Source organism: Charadrius vociferus, unplaced genomic scaffold, assembly GCF_000708025.1.
Source record: "Charadrius vociferus isolate BGI_N301 unplaced genomic scaffold, ASM70802v2 scaffold185, whole genome shotgun sequence".
Taxonomy (NCBI): domain Eukaryota; kingdom Metazoa; phylum Chordata; class Aves; order Charadriiformes; family Charadriidae; genus Charadrius; species Charadrius vociferus.
Genome location: NW_009648955.1, coordinates 5,042,360 through 5,059,614, shown reverse-complemented (window position 1 = coordinate 5,059,614; position 17,255 = coordinate 5,042,360). Strand labels below are relative to the sequence as shown.

General features: G+C 38.9%; 1 protein-coding gene across 2 annotated transcripts in view; it reads left to right on the top strand.

Moving 5' to 3' along the window:
- RNGTT (RNA guanylyltransferase and 5'-phosphatase) overlaps nt 1–16,890 on the top strand; it is a 187,121-nt gene extending 170,231 nt beyond the window's left edge. For both annotated transcript variants that reach the window (XM_009887496.1, XM_009887497.1), the window contains 2 exons: nt 13,750–13,873; nt 16,727–16,890. In XM_009887496.1, coding sequence (XP_009885798.1) covers nt 13,750–13,873; nt 16,727–16,890 — 288 coding nt within the window. The remainder of the gene's footprint in view (nt 1–13,749; nt 13,874–16,726) is intronic.
- Nucleotides 16,891–17,255: the final 365 nt, after the last annotated feature.

Sequence of the window (17,255 nt, the reverse complement as noted above, 5' to 3'; positions counted from 1 at the left end):
CACAGAATGGTGGGGGTTGGAAGGGACCTTTGGAGATCTTCTAGTCCAACCCCCCGGCTAAAGCAGGCTCACCTAGAGCAGGTTGCACAGGATCAAGTCCACGTGGATTTCTAATATCTCCAGAGAAGGAGACCACAACCTCTCTGGGCAGCCTGTTCCAGTGCTCTGTCACCCTCGAAGTAAAGAACTTTTTCCTCATGTTCAGATGGAACTTCCTCAGTTCCATTTTGTGCCCCTTACCCATTGTGCTGTCACTGGGCACCATGGAAAAGAGTCTGGCCCCATCCTCTTGCCACCCACCCTTTAGATATTTGTAAGCATTGATGAGATCCCCTCTCGGTCTTCTCTTCTCCAGGCTAAACAGACCCAGGTGTCTCAGCCTTTCCTCATAAGAGGAAAGAGGTTCCAGACCCCTGATGATCTTTGTAGCCCTCTGCTGGACTCTCTCCAGTAGTTCCCTGTCCTTCTTGAACTGGGGAGCCCAGAACTGGACGCAGTACTCCAGATGTGGCCTCACCAGGGTGGAGTAGAGGGGGAGGATGACCTCCCTCGACCTGCTGGCCATGTTCTTTTTAATGCACTCAAGGATGCCATTCTCCTTCTTGGCCACAAGGGCACATTGCTGGTTCATGGTCAACTTGTCCACCAGGACTCCCAGGTCCTTCTATGCAGAGCTGCTCTCCAGCAGGTCAGCCCCTAACCTGTAGTGGTGCATTGAGTTATTCCTCCCCAGCTGCAGGACCCTTGCCTTGCCCTTGTTGAACTTTGTTAGGTTCCTCTCCGCCCAACTCTCTAGCCTGTCCAGGTCACAGTGAATAGTGGCATGGCTTTCTGGTGTGTCAGCCACTCCTCCCAGTTTTGTGTCAACACAACCACTGAAGAAACCTGTGGAAGAAACCTGTGTGGGATGTAGGGAAGAGGCTGTTCTATAGTAGAAGCAACGTAAAGGAATACGCAAAAGCAGAATTAGAGACAAGAATATTTTTGTTCTTTTACACAATAATGCAAGATATAATTACTGTGTTTTCCTGCACCATTACATTCTCTTTCCACCTGTTACACTTTGGATGCCTTTAATGCATAGAAAGAGGTTTCAGAGTAAGTTAACTTTAATAGAAGGGAAACAAAGGACATCTCTGAATAATTTAGAGGGACGTTTATAGATCAGTGAGTCAGAGGTTTTGGACTTACAATACTGAAGCTAACACTAAAGCAAACAGCCCCTGAATTACTTAATTACTAGCTTGTTAATATTTCATTCAGAACTTTAAGGAAAAAAATCTGTAATTAGTGCTAATAGTTATAGCAGGAAACTACAAACAAAGGCTTTCCGTTTCAGTTCACGGATTTCCCCACTGTGTGCACTCTCGCCTGACAAATCAAATCCCTTTTACCTTGGGCTTTTCAACTGTAGAATTATGTACATAAAGCTCTTTTATCTAAAGGAAACTAATGAAGTTGGTTTAACATATAAAAATACATTCTGAGATTATCAGGCAACAGGTTACAGAGTTGCCATTGCCTTTACCTGTTTTTTCTTTCTCTTTTCTTTCTTTCCAGTGCTGTCTATTCATCTAGAGAAAAGCCTTTACAAATTTTTTTCCTGGCTGGAATTGTTAGTGACGTTGGCTGGCACTAGAATGGGTTTATGATGTTACTTGTAATGCTGTTACATCATGTGAAAAGCAAACCAAATGTTTTCAGCTGTATTTGTTAAAGAACTAATCCTATTTCAGTCCTGGGTCTCAGACGGGGGAGGACGGTAGCTCAAACACAACTCTTGCAGTTGAGCAGAGTGCTCAAATTAGGTTCTGAATTCTGGAGAATTTAAGAATCAGCCCTTGCAGAGGTCTTTGCATCCACAGCTTTATGACGAGGGTTTTTTTGAAGAGGTCATCTGGATAGAAAACTCAAGAGGCTTTTCTTGGCTTTGCTTGCCTTAGCTTTTGCAGACTAACTGGGTGAAGTAATTTTGCAAAATAGGAACGAAGACTAAATATTGTCATTCACTTGTTATTGATCTACCATACAATAAGACAGTGTATGAGCAAAGCCATGAAAACTGTGCTCATATACAGCAGGCTTTCCCAGGTTTCCTGTCATTCAGGGCTTTGGCAGGACCAATTGTCAAACCATTAATTATCTCCTCTTGTCAGCACTCACCATTCAAATTTGTAATCCTGTTTAGTTGACAGTAAAACAGAAATTTGAATAAAATCCTTATTGATTTGTCTAGAAACACTGCTGACCAAACAGACCAATGAGTTCATGGGTTTGTCAGACCACATCTGGCAAAATCCATAAAATCCTCTGAAGCCAGTTGTGATTCTTACAAGTCTGTGAATATTGTCCATTCCCCTGCCTCAGGATTGCTGCAATCTATTGGCCCACCCCACATCCACTGCTGTCGTGTCCTGGGAAATCCGGCTTCTTAAGTCTGCAGATTCATTAATAACAAGGAATGGTAAGGAAGGAGGGATTTGCAATGAAATGTAAAGCAGTAAGAATGCCTCTATAGCCTCATTTACCAACAAATTTGTGCCATTGATAGATTAGCCCTTGCTTACCTTTCTTTTAGAGGACTGACCTCATCAGCTGGCAGGCACCATAAAACCATTTGCAGTGTCTGAGCCACAATTAACTTCTCTGTTGTGCCCCTTCCATTCTGTAACCCCACAATGATCAAGAAGACCTGCATGCTTAGGTTTTAGATTGTAGGTCAGATTATACTGAACGTCTTTAATTGCTTTTAAAGAAGGAGGAAAAAAGCTTTCTGTGATTTAAGCCTCAAAGACAGTTAGGCTTTGAACTTTAAGGCAAACTGTTCAAGAAAAGAAGGGAGTTCAAGCCAGCTCAATGCCGTAAAGGCAGTTGAGAAGTGAGTTAGGACAGTTGCCTTTCACTACAGCAGTTGCTTTGATCAAAGCTAATTTTTGAAAGTCTGTGTTAAGTCAGCAGCCATTAATCTTTTTTGTTGTGATGTATTATCAGTAATGGAAAAAAAAGATTATTTTCCTTCTAATTGAAATCTTAGAAGGATGAAAAGTACAATGAAAAATCGCTGACATGGCTTTTGCAGCTTTTTCCTCAACACATCTTTGCTTTATTATTTGGATTTTATAGCACTGCTGAGTAGATTTTTGTGGTTGTTGTTTGGCTCTTCTTGGCTTTGTGTTTTATATTATTGCAGTGTTTCATCACGGCATTTATCAGCTCCCTCACTTAAGTGGTTCTGGCAGTCACCTGAAACCCATCCTCTGTCATTAGCTACAAAAATGAAGGTTGAGTCAGCAGGGTTGTGAACTCCAGTCTCAGTGATCGGGTGCAAGAATGCCTCCTCAAAACAGTGAGGTTTTAAAAATCATTGTAGTTTGACTTTTTTTGTCAGCCTGTATTTGAAAATTCAAAGTTCTTGCTTTCTTATATAATACAAATACAAAACCTGAACATTTTCTTAATAAGGTGATGTTCTGCTGTAACAGATTTCAAGATCTGGCACTCTTTTAAAAATACTATTACACAGACCATATAAAAGCTACAATGAGCATGACTGAGCTCTCCCCTCTGGCTCGACCCTTTGGTTCGTAGGAGACTTGGTTGATGACAAACCATTCAGTCTAGTGATGTGGATGGGGATTGTCAGAATTTTCATTTCCTACACGTCCTGTAAACCTCTCTATGTTCTAGTATCAGATTTATGAGTAACTAGGAATTGCCTCTGAAATGTATGCAGAAAAAAAAGTTCACTACTTTTTGTAAATATGTCCTAAGCAAAAACTGAAACATGTGGTAAATATAGGAGATTAAAAGCAAGTTTGCTTAGTTCTGGTCTTAGTTTATGAACACATTCTCTCTGTACAATCTTAACATTTTCAAGCATTAATAGGATTTCTAGATGTTGAAAACATTTATAAATTTATAATCTCGCTCCCTACCCCCCACCTTTCTAATAATGCTTGCGTAGCATGTTTAATAATTTACATATCACTTAGATACCAGTATTTGATAAAGTCAGTATGCCGAATTCGGCTTCCAATGTTATATGTTTCTTTGTTTGCCAACTACAGTGAAGAATACAAAGTAAAATTTTGATCGTATCTTTCTTAATGTTGGTGTTCAGCAACGTTCTGAGGCAAAGAAATTGGAACCACGGGGAAAGCAGAGCAGCTAACAAACCAGTTTGGGCTTTGTTAGGCAGTGGAGTAGACATATGAATATATTACATATGATTATCATATAATTATGGCCTGGAAATTGAACAGTCATGCTGCTGCATTTCAGACAGTACCTTTATAATAAGCTGTAATAAAGTAAACATTTTGAATGGATATAAGAAGAGGCGTTACTTGCGCTCACGAATGTACGTTCAATTCATGCTTTTGAAGCTCAATTTAGCAAAGCAAACAAATTTCCTTGCAACGTTAACACAGTTGTTCTCAGTGGTGAATTTCGATTTATGGGGAAAAAACTTTAAGCATATAAAACTGGCTGTTTGGGATCTAAATGGAAGAAAAGAATATGATTCATAATGGCTGTAATTTGAAAGCTGCAGTTGTTACAAGTAAAAGTGGGTTTAAAAGACTCGCTTGCAATTACTTGCTACTTTGGATTCTACTTTAAATTTCTTTTGGTTTATTCTGGTATCATTTGGCATTTTTCTGAAAGAGTCTAAACCCACGGTTTCTAAGAACATTTTAGAAGCCGGATAAGCGATGACTAGAATTAGGTTTAGGGCCCGGTATTGGTAACACTAGTGTGGGCTAATTGATCTTATGAAGCTGCTCAGAAGTATATAACTTAGAAGGATAAGAGTTTGTAGAGCCGGGACCCACATGAATAGCGATCGGATACTGTCTGACTCGTAAAAGTAATTTTCCTCAGACAAGACAGAAAGGCTGCTGGGAAGCCCCTGATAGCCTAGCCCCGGGGAGTCTCCCTGTAACCCATCCCCGGCGAAGAGACAGCAAGCGGCAGAACACCTTGTAGGGTATAAGAATTACAGATAAAATGAGATTAATTTAGACGCCTGCAGTAGCAATAGCTTGGGTACAAAGAAAAGATGAAAAACAGTCATATGGGAAAGTACACTGTAAAATCTATGTGTGATAAACACAAACATTTGTCAAGGGAGCCATCGCTATAGAGGTGAAGTCCAACATGTGAAAGGCAGAAAATGTCAGAAAAACTCTTCATCCTATTCTGACACAGTCATCTAGGTTATCTTTCGTTTATTTTGAGGTATAGAAATAGTGTTGCCAAAGGTTGTAAAATAGTGATAGCATTGCTTTGTCTCCGGAAGATTTGTTTGTGTTTCTACTGATAAATTATTAAAGAGATCTCAGCTGCCCTGTGTCACAGGATTTCTTGGTAGCAGGAGTGTAAGTACCTGAGGGGTAATTAAGATCGGGTTTAGAGAACCTAATGGGGGGTAAATGCTTTCCCTGTTGTGTGACCACAAAGCATCTCTCTCTGTTTCCCCATTTGCAAACTGAGAATAATAAGCCTTATGAAATTCATAATTTATGAATGAGCTAAGTGGTGTTTTCAAAGTATTTTCTTTACTACTGATGCATAACTCTTGTCTCTGGATCTTTGTGTCTTAGCATGCAGTTTGGGGACTTTTGCAAAAGCAGTCTGAGTGAATAAAACACAAATGAGGGCTAAGACTGGCTTTCACAAGCTAGCTCATGCCAAGTAGAAATACAACCCTCAAAGTATATCAGGCCTTGGGTGAAACGTTTCCTCCCGGAATAATTTCTACATTATGATTATGGCTTTTTCTATCAACTTGCACTGTATATCCTTGCTCCATCTTCATCTCCTGTACAGTTGCTTACCTTCCTGATGAGGGGTCGCTTTTTTCAGAAACCTCCAGTGGCTTCCTTGTCCTTCACTGAAAGGATTTTTTTTTTTTTTTGCTTATTTGTTTTTGCATAACCTGCTGAAAAATTCTGGGCATTTTATTACTTTGCTTGCATCTGCCTGTTTTTCTTTGCTACTTTGACAAACACACTCAAATTTCGGTACGGACCCCAAGGATTATTAGTGGCACAGTTATTCTTGGTCTGCCAAACCCAAGGTGGCTGTCTCTGGCCTCTGCAAAGTTATCCCAGATGCTTGCAGTGAACCATTTGTTCTTACCTCTTCCTACGAATTCATGAACTATAGAGGAGGTGAAGTTCTGTTTGCACCAAATACGCACCCTCTCTACAGTAAGTTCACACTGGCGCTTGCTTTGAGAGCTCTGTTACTGCTCTCTTACTGCCTGGGCGTTTACTGCAGTTCCTCCATCCCCTAGAGTTCCTTCCTCTTTCATCAGTACACGCTGAGGGTCAGAACTATTTGAGCTGCTTTTTTAATACGACTTTGTTTAGAACTCATCACAGTGGAGATACACCAGGTTCATGAGTCCTCAGCACAGAATTCTTCCATTTCTCAGTTTTTACAGAAGATGTACAGGGAGACCTTTTTTCTTTAATCCACAGACCTGTGATGATTAGAGTGCCTGGGCAAGGGATATCGATCTAGGAGGAGAATCATTTATTACTTTGTTTCATTTAGCTGTTCAAGATGTGTATGGACCCTCCGATCTCTGCTTCCCATTCTTGACGATGATTAAAAGAAAATAGGTTTTTGAAAAGCTTTAAAGTTCCCTCAGGAGTTAGATGGAGGTGGCAAAGTCTAGCAGGAAGGTCAACTGCTCTTTGAGTACTATAGATGCCTGAGTTATAATGCCCAAAAGTTTTCAAAGAGTTTGTTGGTTTGCTGTGGCTGAGCAGGTTTTCCTATTGAGTGAAACGGGAAGTATAGAAAAAGAGTATCTTGAAGAGCGTGCAACATCCAGCAAAGCTTTTGTGCAAACACAGATATATTTCCCCATCATGCTCTTAGCAGTTACCAGTTATCTGTTTTGTTGTAGATACCAGTGTTCCTCTGAGAGTCCCAAACAAAGCTCAGAAAAACACCAGTTTCTCACAGATAGTTCAGATGGTGTTGCAAGGTCAGGTGTACAGGAGACCTTCCAGAATACATTTAGAAATCTATTTCTAGCTGGCACTGGAAGTCATTAAACTTGTAATATCACTGATAAGAGGAAGGCTTTTTATTTCTGATGTTTCCATCAGTCAGTTGTCAGGAAAACCCCAGGACTCCAACCCATTCTATGTATTAGAAAATGGTATCCATATTTGAAATTACTATGTGTAAGAATGAGAGATTCTTTGAGAAAATACTGTACGTTAAAAAGAAAGAATAAATCATGAACTGTGAGAGCTAGACACTGGGAGTCAAAAACACACAAAAAACTCCAGTTTAAAAAAGCCTCACTCTTAGGATTTTGAAACATGATTTTTAGTTTTGGTTTTTTTTTTTTTCCATAAATTTCCAGTGCTCGTTGTTAGCATTGTGGTTTAATTTGGTGTGAACAAAAATGTTAAAATTTGTATATTTCTTAATGTTCCTTTCCAGGAATGAGATCTCAAAATTGGAGCATTTCCATTTCCTTTGTACACAAGAAGCAGCATAGTTACACTTAGAAGGCTTCTTTAATGTTAAATAAACATATCAACCGCATTGTGTTTACCCAAGCTGATAACCGTTTGTTGGGTAATATATTACTTAAAAGGAAACACAATCAGTATGTTTAATTTAGCAACAGAATTGGTTACCAGTGCTCTCGTTTTAATTTTGACAAATCTATGTTTTTGATAAAATAATCTCTTGAATCATATTTTAAAAAAAGGATATTAAGTTACACTACAAAATCTGTCTTGGCTTGAACAAAAATGTGAGGCAGATTATTGAACTGATTAACTTTTGCCTGTTGACAGTATTACTGTTTGTGGCCCTGTGTACACTAATGGTATGAACAGGCATTTAATAGCCATCTCTTAAATTTTTACAGTTCTTTGAGAAGTTTTACTGTGGAAAACATGAGGTACTTTATGTGAATGGGGAAAAAAGTTCTTTGAAACCGTCTCAACAAACTGATGGAGAATGAGGAAGAAGCACTGACGGAACAACTTGGGATCTGTATTAGGTGCTGCATTGTGCCCTTAAAGTGTTGGGGGCTCTGATAACTACACGGCTGCTGACTCTCTAGGATGTTCTTAATCAAATCATTAGAATTTCATATATTCATGTCCTCATCTGTAATCACGTGTAAGAGTGCTTTCCCAGGATAGTCCTGGCCCTTATACACATTGCTCTGGGAAGCTGGGCATGCACTAAAATCATGCACTTTGAAGCTTTGTTTTAGGTGTATTCTCAAAATAAATGGGAGCCCTATTTCTCACACCTCATTTCCTCTCAATTGCCTTGGTTTGACATGAAGGTCCTTGGAGTTTTCTTGTCACCTTTAAGTCTTCAGTCTTCAAAAAGATCTCATTTTGAGTTTGACTTATCTTTATATCTTCAGAAGCTGCTATTTTGTTACTGCTGCTTCATTTTTTCTGTCTCCATCCTGTTCCTTCAGGAAGTCTTGACCCCTCTTTGTTTCCTCAAATTCCCATGTAATTGTTCTTTTTGTTCCCTGACTGTTGTCATTACTTCTCCCTGGTCTTCAGATGATGCCCTTACTGCTATGGAATCATAGTACCAGTGGGCAGATTAATTCTCTCTGTCATCTAGAACATTCCACATTGCTTGAGAAGTTTAGAAATAAAGTCTGTAGTACTTTGCAGTTGTGGGCAGTCACGGCATTTGAGAGTAATGCAGAAATCAGGATTTGAGATGTACCATTGTACTAGAGAGGTTTCATTTCCTAAACTGTCATTTGTGGCTGAATGTATCCAGTAGTGTCAGGACAAGGAGCTCGCAGATGTCATATTTTTTGGACAGTTCTTAGAAAAATGTCGTTTAATTTTTGCAAGATGGATGGCTAGAGAAGGTGTGGGCTCCAGTTTTCCTGCAGTAGGAGACTGGGAAGCAACCAAAAGGTTTATCCCTCATGAACACACAGCTGATCATTTATTTTGGGATGTGCTGCTTTCACTTGTTTGCTTTGGCTGTGAGAATGGATCCTAATGGAGAAAAGTTAGTTATGATATCAGAGAGAGGAAGAATTACTTTCCAGGTCTTATATGGCAGCTCTAAACTTTTCTCCCCTCCAGGCATTGGGACTTGTGTTTAAAAAAAGAAAACAAACAGTTTGTGTACTTGAGCGTATCAAAAAGGAATGCCTTCATTGCACATCCCAGCCATAAAAACAAAAGGCAGATTCTTCTTAGAAAACAGAAAGCCATTACATTTAGAATCTATCTTGCCTGTGTGTTATGGTTCCTTTTTTCAATTCTGTATTTAGAAATAAAGATCTTTTTAATTTCCTAAGATTTCAACTGCTGCTTTTGCTCACTTGTTTTCTCATGGAAGTTAACATTTTCTGCGTCTACTAGTACAATCATTTCTTCTGGAATCTTAGAAATAGGCTGATGACTAGGGACGTGGAATAGCAATAGAAATAGGTGAACTGAAGAATGATTTTCCTTCTCTAAATGTTTGGTAATAGAGGGGAAAGTGCAACGAAAAGGCATTTAAAGAGAGAAAGGATTTGAAAGAGAATGTGTTAAGGTTTTGCTTACAAACATCACTTTCTTTAAAAGGGATTGTTTACTGAGCTAAAATAATTTCAATTGCTTTGAAAAAAATACACATATGGAAACATAGAGCTTCTTTCAGTTGAGTCTCCATTTATCTAAAAGCTTACCTCCTTTATTCTTTCTAAAGAACTTGAATATGGGGAAGGTAGATGCATTTGTAAAGTTTAAGCTTGTAGACATGCTTTCCAAAATACTTACTTAATTACCTTAAAATCTAAGTTTTCATTGTTAATACCTCTTACATAAAGTAGCAGCTTGCCCAGGAACTTCATTCTCCTTTGGGATTAAGGGTGATGAGACTAATGTTTGAGTGAAGGCTTCACAGAAAATATGTATGCTTCAAGTAAATGAAAGAATGACCCAACAGGTGGAATGATGGACCAGTCTGATGATCAGGTGCACTGTGGAGATAGGCAGCAAAGCTTTGGCCACTGGTAGTCAGCAGAGGCAGTGTGAGCATGTTCATAGGACTAGAGCTAGCTGCATTCAATGTAGATGGTTTCTCCTCTTTTTTAGCTGGATATATTGGTTTTTTTCACATTTTGCTCTAAATTAACATAAAATGTGGCTGCATATAAACACACTGTTGTGATTCACCTCAAAATGGCTCCATTATTCTGCCAGGCGAGATAATTTGAGATGGGTTAGATATTTCACTTTTTTTAATATATTTTGAATTTCTTTCAAAACATAAGGGATGAAAGGAGAGTGGAAAATGGAAGGATTCCTAAACCTTAACTGTCATCATTCTTAGAAAAAGGAATAAACTTACCCCACCAAAGTTTTTCCTAGCAAATAGCCCAGATGATGATGGCAGTGGGAAGCCTTTCTCAGCAGGGAGAGGAAAAGAGCTGTCATCTTCATGTAATCTAACATTCTTAGGCAATGGTCTTGTATTACTTCCAGTCTGATTTGATAATGACCTATTGCTGAAATGGGGATGCAGCTCTTCCCCTCTTTTTTCCAATCACATCTTGCAACCTAGCTTCCTTCCAAGAGGAAGCTCCTTTATATTTTTGGGAAGTGATTTCTGTTGGGCATGTAGGCTGGTTCCTGATAACTATGCAGTCAGGAACAGCAAATGCTTCTGCTGAGGAACAATTTCCAGCATCTTGAAAGGCAAGTAGTGGACAGGTTGGTGTTCATTCTTGCCCAGAACACAGTTGTGGCCCAGACCAGAGACACCATTCTGATGCACACCACCTCTGACAGCCCCTTGCCCGAGATGTGATCCTCTGGGCTTCTAATTCTGACTGGCTGTCCAAAAATAGGCTAGGGAATAAATATTTAATTAAGGGAGGCTCCATGGAGTCCTTAGTGCGATGGGAGTTTCTGTCTTGAAATTGCTGAATGCTGATTTAAGGCGTTGTATCAACAGTATGGCAGAAGCATTGGCACTGTACCAAAAGCATTGCTGCTGCTGAGGACAAGCATTTCGGCTGAGAACTGCTTTCCAAAGGCACTTCTCCCGTTTCTGTGAAGCACCAGAAGAAGTACCTCTCAGGAAGAGAGATGATGGTGCATTATTCAGATACTCCTATGAACTGTAATACTTAAGGGGGATAAGGAGGGATGAACCCCATACCGCAAAGGGAGAACTGAGAAGACACTGCTTTGAGCAGCTCAGAATGAGTTCCCAAAAGGAAGGAAATTCAAGACAGTTAAATTTGAAAGTTTCCCTGTCCAGCTTTGAAGCTGAAAGACCACAAAGTAGCATGCAAATGGTAGGTAGATGTAAGGTGTGAATTATGGATACAAGGATTGCTGTGGGCTTGTTCAATCCTGTGCATAAACAACACCTTTTTAGAAGTCTGCTAGGTGCAATAGTAGAAGAGTGCTGAAGTGTGTGTTTTACTCAGAGTACTTGTAGTCTTGGTCAAAAGCCCAACAGTTCCTAAAATGTTCATTAGTATTACAATAGGTGCATTTAAAAGACTGAGGTCACTTAACAAAGTATAGGGAAGAGTAGGTGCTGTATTTTTTCCTTTGTAAAATAATTGCTACAACTTGCAGTTGTTAAAAGACTATGATCACCAGTTTTCTAATGGGAAAATTCATTTATGTCAGTGCTTTGGCAGGTGTTCATATTTTGTGGAAAGATCTGTCTTCCAGATTGCTAATGAATGGCCAAGCAAGTATCTAGATAGTTAATAATACTGCTTAATTGCCACAGTCAGATAAAGCTGCCATCTAATTTATTGCTATTCTGAGCATCTGAACACTAGAAGAATGATAAACCATGAGAAAGCCTTATGAGCTGGTTGGTTAGTTGAAGTCATTGCCTGCAGTTTTATACGTTTCTCTCTCTAGCAGGTGATCCTTCTAACATTTCCCTGCTTTGGCAGAGAATCAGACACACAGTCATACCCCCTGCTGCCCCTGCTTCCACTAGGCAGCTGTTTTCAAAGTAATATACCTTCCCAAGGCACAGCGCAGCCAAGAGTTTCTTCCTGGGTTTACATATCCATAGAGTGCTAGAAAAGGATGTTGTGTTTTCCTGCCTACACCTAATGGAACATAAATACGTCCACAAATGTGTGTCAGTCAAACATCTGGACTGTATATAGCTTTTCAATGCCGATGGAAAGAAGTGACATGCTGTGCAGAGCGTACTGCAAAGGAAAAGATTGCTGGTCTGGACAATCGGTTGATTTCATCTAAGTGATCATCAGCAGATGCAAACTTCACTTAAGGATTAAATGATTTTAGCAAAAAAGCTCTTTGTAGGTGATGGAAGGGATGAAGGCACGGAAACCTGACTCTGACTCTGTCAGTCCTGCAGCAGGACGGGCCTCAGTTGTAAGCAGATTTAACGAAATTGTCCTATAGTGCAATGTTCACTTGGCACGTAAAATCCCAGGGCTCCCTATCTGGGAATGAACACAAGTATTCAGGGTAAATACCAAGAAAAATGTTAGGATTCTGCTTATCAAATTAAGGATAAATCCTGTACCATGCAGTGTAGGAGGACTCGGTCCGTGCTCAGGACCTTTTCGTGAATTAATTGCTTTTATCTGGGAATTAATGGAAAAGAGGTTCATGGGCTTTTCCACGGTATGTGCTATTAAGCTGTCTGGAGACAGTTATGGCCTTTTTCAAATCTGCATCCCTCTGACAGTAGTAAATTCCTGTGTCACTGCTCGGGAGCGAGTAGACAACAGAGGTGAAAAATTATGCTAATGAATTGCAATAACCAGTCCCTTTTTATGAGAGCGCTTATGCGTAAGATCCTGAATCTGAAGTGTTATATTACCTTGTCCAGCTTTTTGTTGGTAAACTGGAGCAAACTAAACACAGCTAGCAGTTAAATACAGCTTTATGCTTCTGAAGAGGCCCTTTGGAACAAAGTGAAGTATATGGGTAAAATTGTTAAAGCGTTAGATAAGGTTCTCAGGTTACCATGGTTACTTGAAAATTTTGCATTGTATCATAGATTAGGATGCATAGGATGAAGTAGCCAAAACAACTAGGAAGTCCAATGCATATAAACTACATTTCCAAACCACACAGCGTTGCCAAATAGAAAGACAAATAGCTCAGGATATTGGCTGCTGACAAATCTATGAATCAATAAAGAGAGGCCTGAAGGAGATTTAGAACATATGTGATTTGAAATCCCACATTATTTTGGAGTTATAATCTTAATTTTTAAAGACAAATGAAGGAAAAAGAAGAAAAGAAAAATCCTCAGTAAGGTAAAGAGTGGAATGGTTTTCCATGAGCTGTTTTTGGTATTGAAATCTGACATTTGGCTTTGAGACCTTCAACAAAGACGGTTGATGAAACATGGATAATACATTTCGTGCACTTAGGCTGGCAGTAGCACTTACACTGGAAGCAGTTTATTCCCATGGAAACCTATTTGCATTTGGGCCAGAAGTGACTTTTTCCCCCCTCTGTTAGAGCTGCTGATGTTTTAGCATAATATAATTGCTGTATATTGACAGCAGATTTGAAAAGTATTTTTAAAATGTTGAGTAGCTGAGCATATGTATAATGGAGATGTAGTCTGTGCAGTTTTTCTGTGTAGGATGGAGGCATGTTGCTGAAAAATGCAGGGCAGCTTTTGATTTTCTGCTATTTATCCCTAGAAGAAAGAAAAAAATGTGAATTAAAATATGTTTATCCCAAACAATTTTTTTTTTTTAAACAGGTGACAAAAGAACTGAAACAGTACGACAATAAAATTATAGAGTGCAAGTTTGAGAACAACAGCTGGGTCTTCATGAGACAGAGAATAGACAAAAGCTTTCCAAATGCCTACAGCACTGCCATGGGTGAGTAGAATAATTTGCTTTAAAAGTTTATTGCTCAAATATTAATTTTTTTAAAAGTTATTTGCTCAAATATTATTTTTTTTAACTCTGTTCTAGGTTAAGGAGGAAAGGCGCTCTGTGTTCTCATTTGTAGCTTGAGTCCTGGCTACTCTAACTTATTATAGCAATATTTCATCTTGCAAATGCTTATGTCATGTTTAGCTTCTATATAGCATGAATCCTTTGGCTACAGGGTTATTTGATGAAGTCAGTTAAACAAATACTCTGATGCAGTATTTAACAGGTAATGCAGAAGCAAGTGGCTAAGTCTTTGTAGAACTGCGAACACTTGCTCAAAGAGGCTTTAAATGGCAGGGCGTGCCTTTTAAGTGAGACCCAGAAAAGTTTTTATTTACAATAGCATTGCAACAGCAGTTAACTAACTAACATCAGTTCCTAGCGTTGTGTTGGCTTGTTGGGGTGTCATGCAGACTGGCACACTAGGAGTTGAATTTCTTGAACAAAAAATCCGTTATAATTTCACCTCTATTCGAAACGCCAAAACCATTATTTGGCAGATGGGCTACAAATGAACAGGGGGAAATGTCATCTTCAGTTTCTGCAATAGTCATACAAACAATGAAGAGGGAAACAAATGAAGGGGGCGGGGGGTATATCCCTGCAGAATTGTGAGACGTTTACATTCTTCTACCAAAAAACATCTTGCCAAGTATTGCAAAGTAAATGATATTTTTTACTTTCAGGTGAAGTGTAAGAGTTTGAATAAAAGTGTACAAGGCTGAATAACAATAGTTATGTTGATACTGACTTTTGTTAAGTGCCAAAATGAAGTGTAATCATATTTAAGACCATGCTATTTACTAGGGCATGCATAGATGATGTAGGATTTTCTCTGAACTGTTCTACTTGTATTTCTACCTGAGCAGTGAGTAGATTTTCTTGAATAAACAAAATGTGGTCATTTTGCCAGGAGATAATAAATTTGTTGGCACCTTAGGGAACCAGCACTGAATGTAGCTGAAATCCTTGCTGAGCAGTCCTGTCAGGAAAGAGGAATGGGCCACAAAAGTCAGACAAATATGACATCTCTTTCTGACCATGACTTAAGTTTCTCTTCTCTGTTTCACCTTATTGTTTCATTAGTTAGTTTTCCTTGGACTTTTCTCTTCTTTGAGGAGTACCATATTCTTCTTTCCTTCATTCTTAAGAGCATATGTAGCTACCATTTTTCTCTTCTTATTTTCTCCATTTGTAGAGCAGTTATGTTAGTCCTTTTTTTTTCCTGCCAAAACATAATGAACTTCCTAAAAATAAAAATTAAAAGAAAATTAAATGCTACAGGAAGAACCATTTTGTAAGAAATATTTCAATTTTTCTATGGAAATTTTCAGAACAGAAAGTTTTCTTTTGGCTTTAAATTTTTTTTTGATAATCTTTCAAAATCGCCAAAAGTTGTATTTTCTCATTTGAGACATCCATTGTCCCCTTCTCTAGATCCTTTCTCCTCTATTTGTTTTCTCTTGGTGAAAAATACTATTTATTTTTTCCCCGTGGTTGAAATAACAACAAAATAAGTACGTGTCTCCATCTCGCTTTTGGACTTCCATGCCTTCCAAATTGAAAAGAGAAGGGCTTTTTGAGTGATTAAGCAAGGACAGCCCTTAAAAATTGATACTGAGTTATACCAGCTGCCTTGTGGCACAAATTCTGTTCCTAAACTACTGACGATCAGAATGCTTTCCAACTGCTAAAGTCACATACGGTACAACTTTTAAAGCACCTTTGCACCAAAAATAAATGAGATGATAAAAAAATAATTCTAGCAGGGTGTTTTATTAATTTTAATGTAATGTTTTGAATGTTTCTGGAATTCTGCAGGAAAGAAAGGAGTGTTTTTAAGAGTCGTTATTATTTGTAACAATGCTATATTGCAAGTACATTTTAAAGGAGTCTTAATGTTTAGTACTCTAGGGGGTCAATAGATTATTTTGCATGGAAATAGCATCCATACTGTCACCAATCCTTACATGCTATAAATTATGTTCTAATCATTTTGTGGTTTCTTCCAAGATAGTCATAGGATTCCTACTTAATTTCTTACTTTTTACTTTTTCCCTCCTCCCTAAGTCTCTTGGGGGAATTAACTGGAGGAGTATAAATTTACATAGGAAAAGTATTAAAAATATTTATTTGTTCCATAAAACCCTGTGGGCCATTACTTACAAACTAGGACCTGGGGAGTCATGTTGAGGAGTCCAAGTGTGCTTGTACATGCGTGCCTTGGCCACCATGCAGCACTGCGGCCTTTCCTCCATCATACGGTCCAGTGTGCTTGACATGTAGTTTGCTTGGTGTTAAATCTTTCTGCCACGTGAAGTTATATGGGTTAAAATAAAAGTACTGTGCGTTGTGGGTTTATGGTATTTATAGTACTTAGTGGTGAAAAAAAACATTACCTTAATTCAGAGGTTTTCAATATTAGACCAGTCTTGTTTCTAGCTATTTGGATTTGATGAGTGTTGTAAAGCCACGTCTCACAAGGCCTGCGTTGCTGTTGCTTGCCTCAATAGGATGTCAGTTCTTGGTGGTTTTAGAGTCCACACACACGTGGCGTTTGTTTGTTTTAAAAAGACAGATTCCCATGAGGTAAGGGCCCACTGTACTGCTTTGCTCTCTGGGGGAGCAAAGCAGTGACACTTGACTCCTGACACAACCATCTTGTGAAAGTCCGCGTTTAAGGCTGTATACTTGAGCAAAATTATGTTATTTATTTTGCAAAGAAGGGATGAAATTACTGAAGTGCCAAATACAACAAATGGGTTTATTAACTTGAGAATATGTTTTTGTTCCCAGCTGTATGCAACAGCATCCAGAATCCAGTGACGAAGGAGATGCTGTTTGAGTTCATTGACAGATGTACAGCAGCTTCTCAAGGACAGATGCGGAAACACCACCTCGATCCTGACACTGAACTCATGCCGCCCCCACCGCCCAAAAGGCCACGTACCATAACATAGGGCCTTGGTCTCAGCGGATAGCGTGTTTACAGTTCTGCAGAAGGTGAAACGCAAGTGTGAAGGCTGGAAAAAAAGAAGTTTGAATTGCTGTAAATACTTGGGTGTGTTTTTTTGAGTTTGGCTTGTTTTCTTTTGTTTTTTTTCAAATTCCACATACGAACGGACATTGTTTTGTAACTGATAAATTCAACCTTACCTTATGGTATTTGAAGATGAAATTTCCAAAGGTTTAGACAAGAACAGTACAATGAAGTCAAGAGCTGCCTTGTTTATATACGGATCTCTCTTCACCTTTAATTTATAATGTCAGCAATCTGGAACTGAGAAAAAATTGGGATGCTGTACTTTTTAGAGGCTATGTTTAA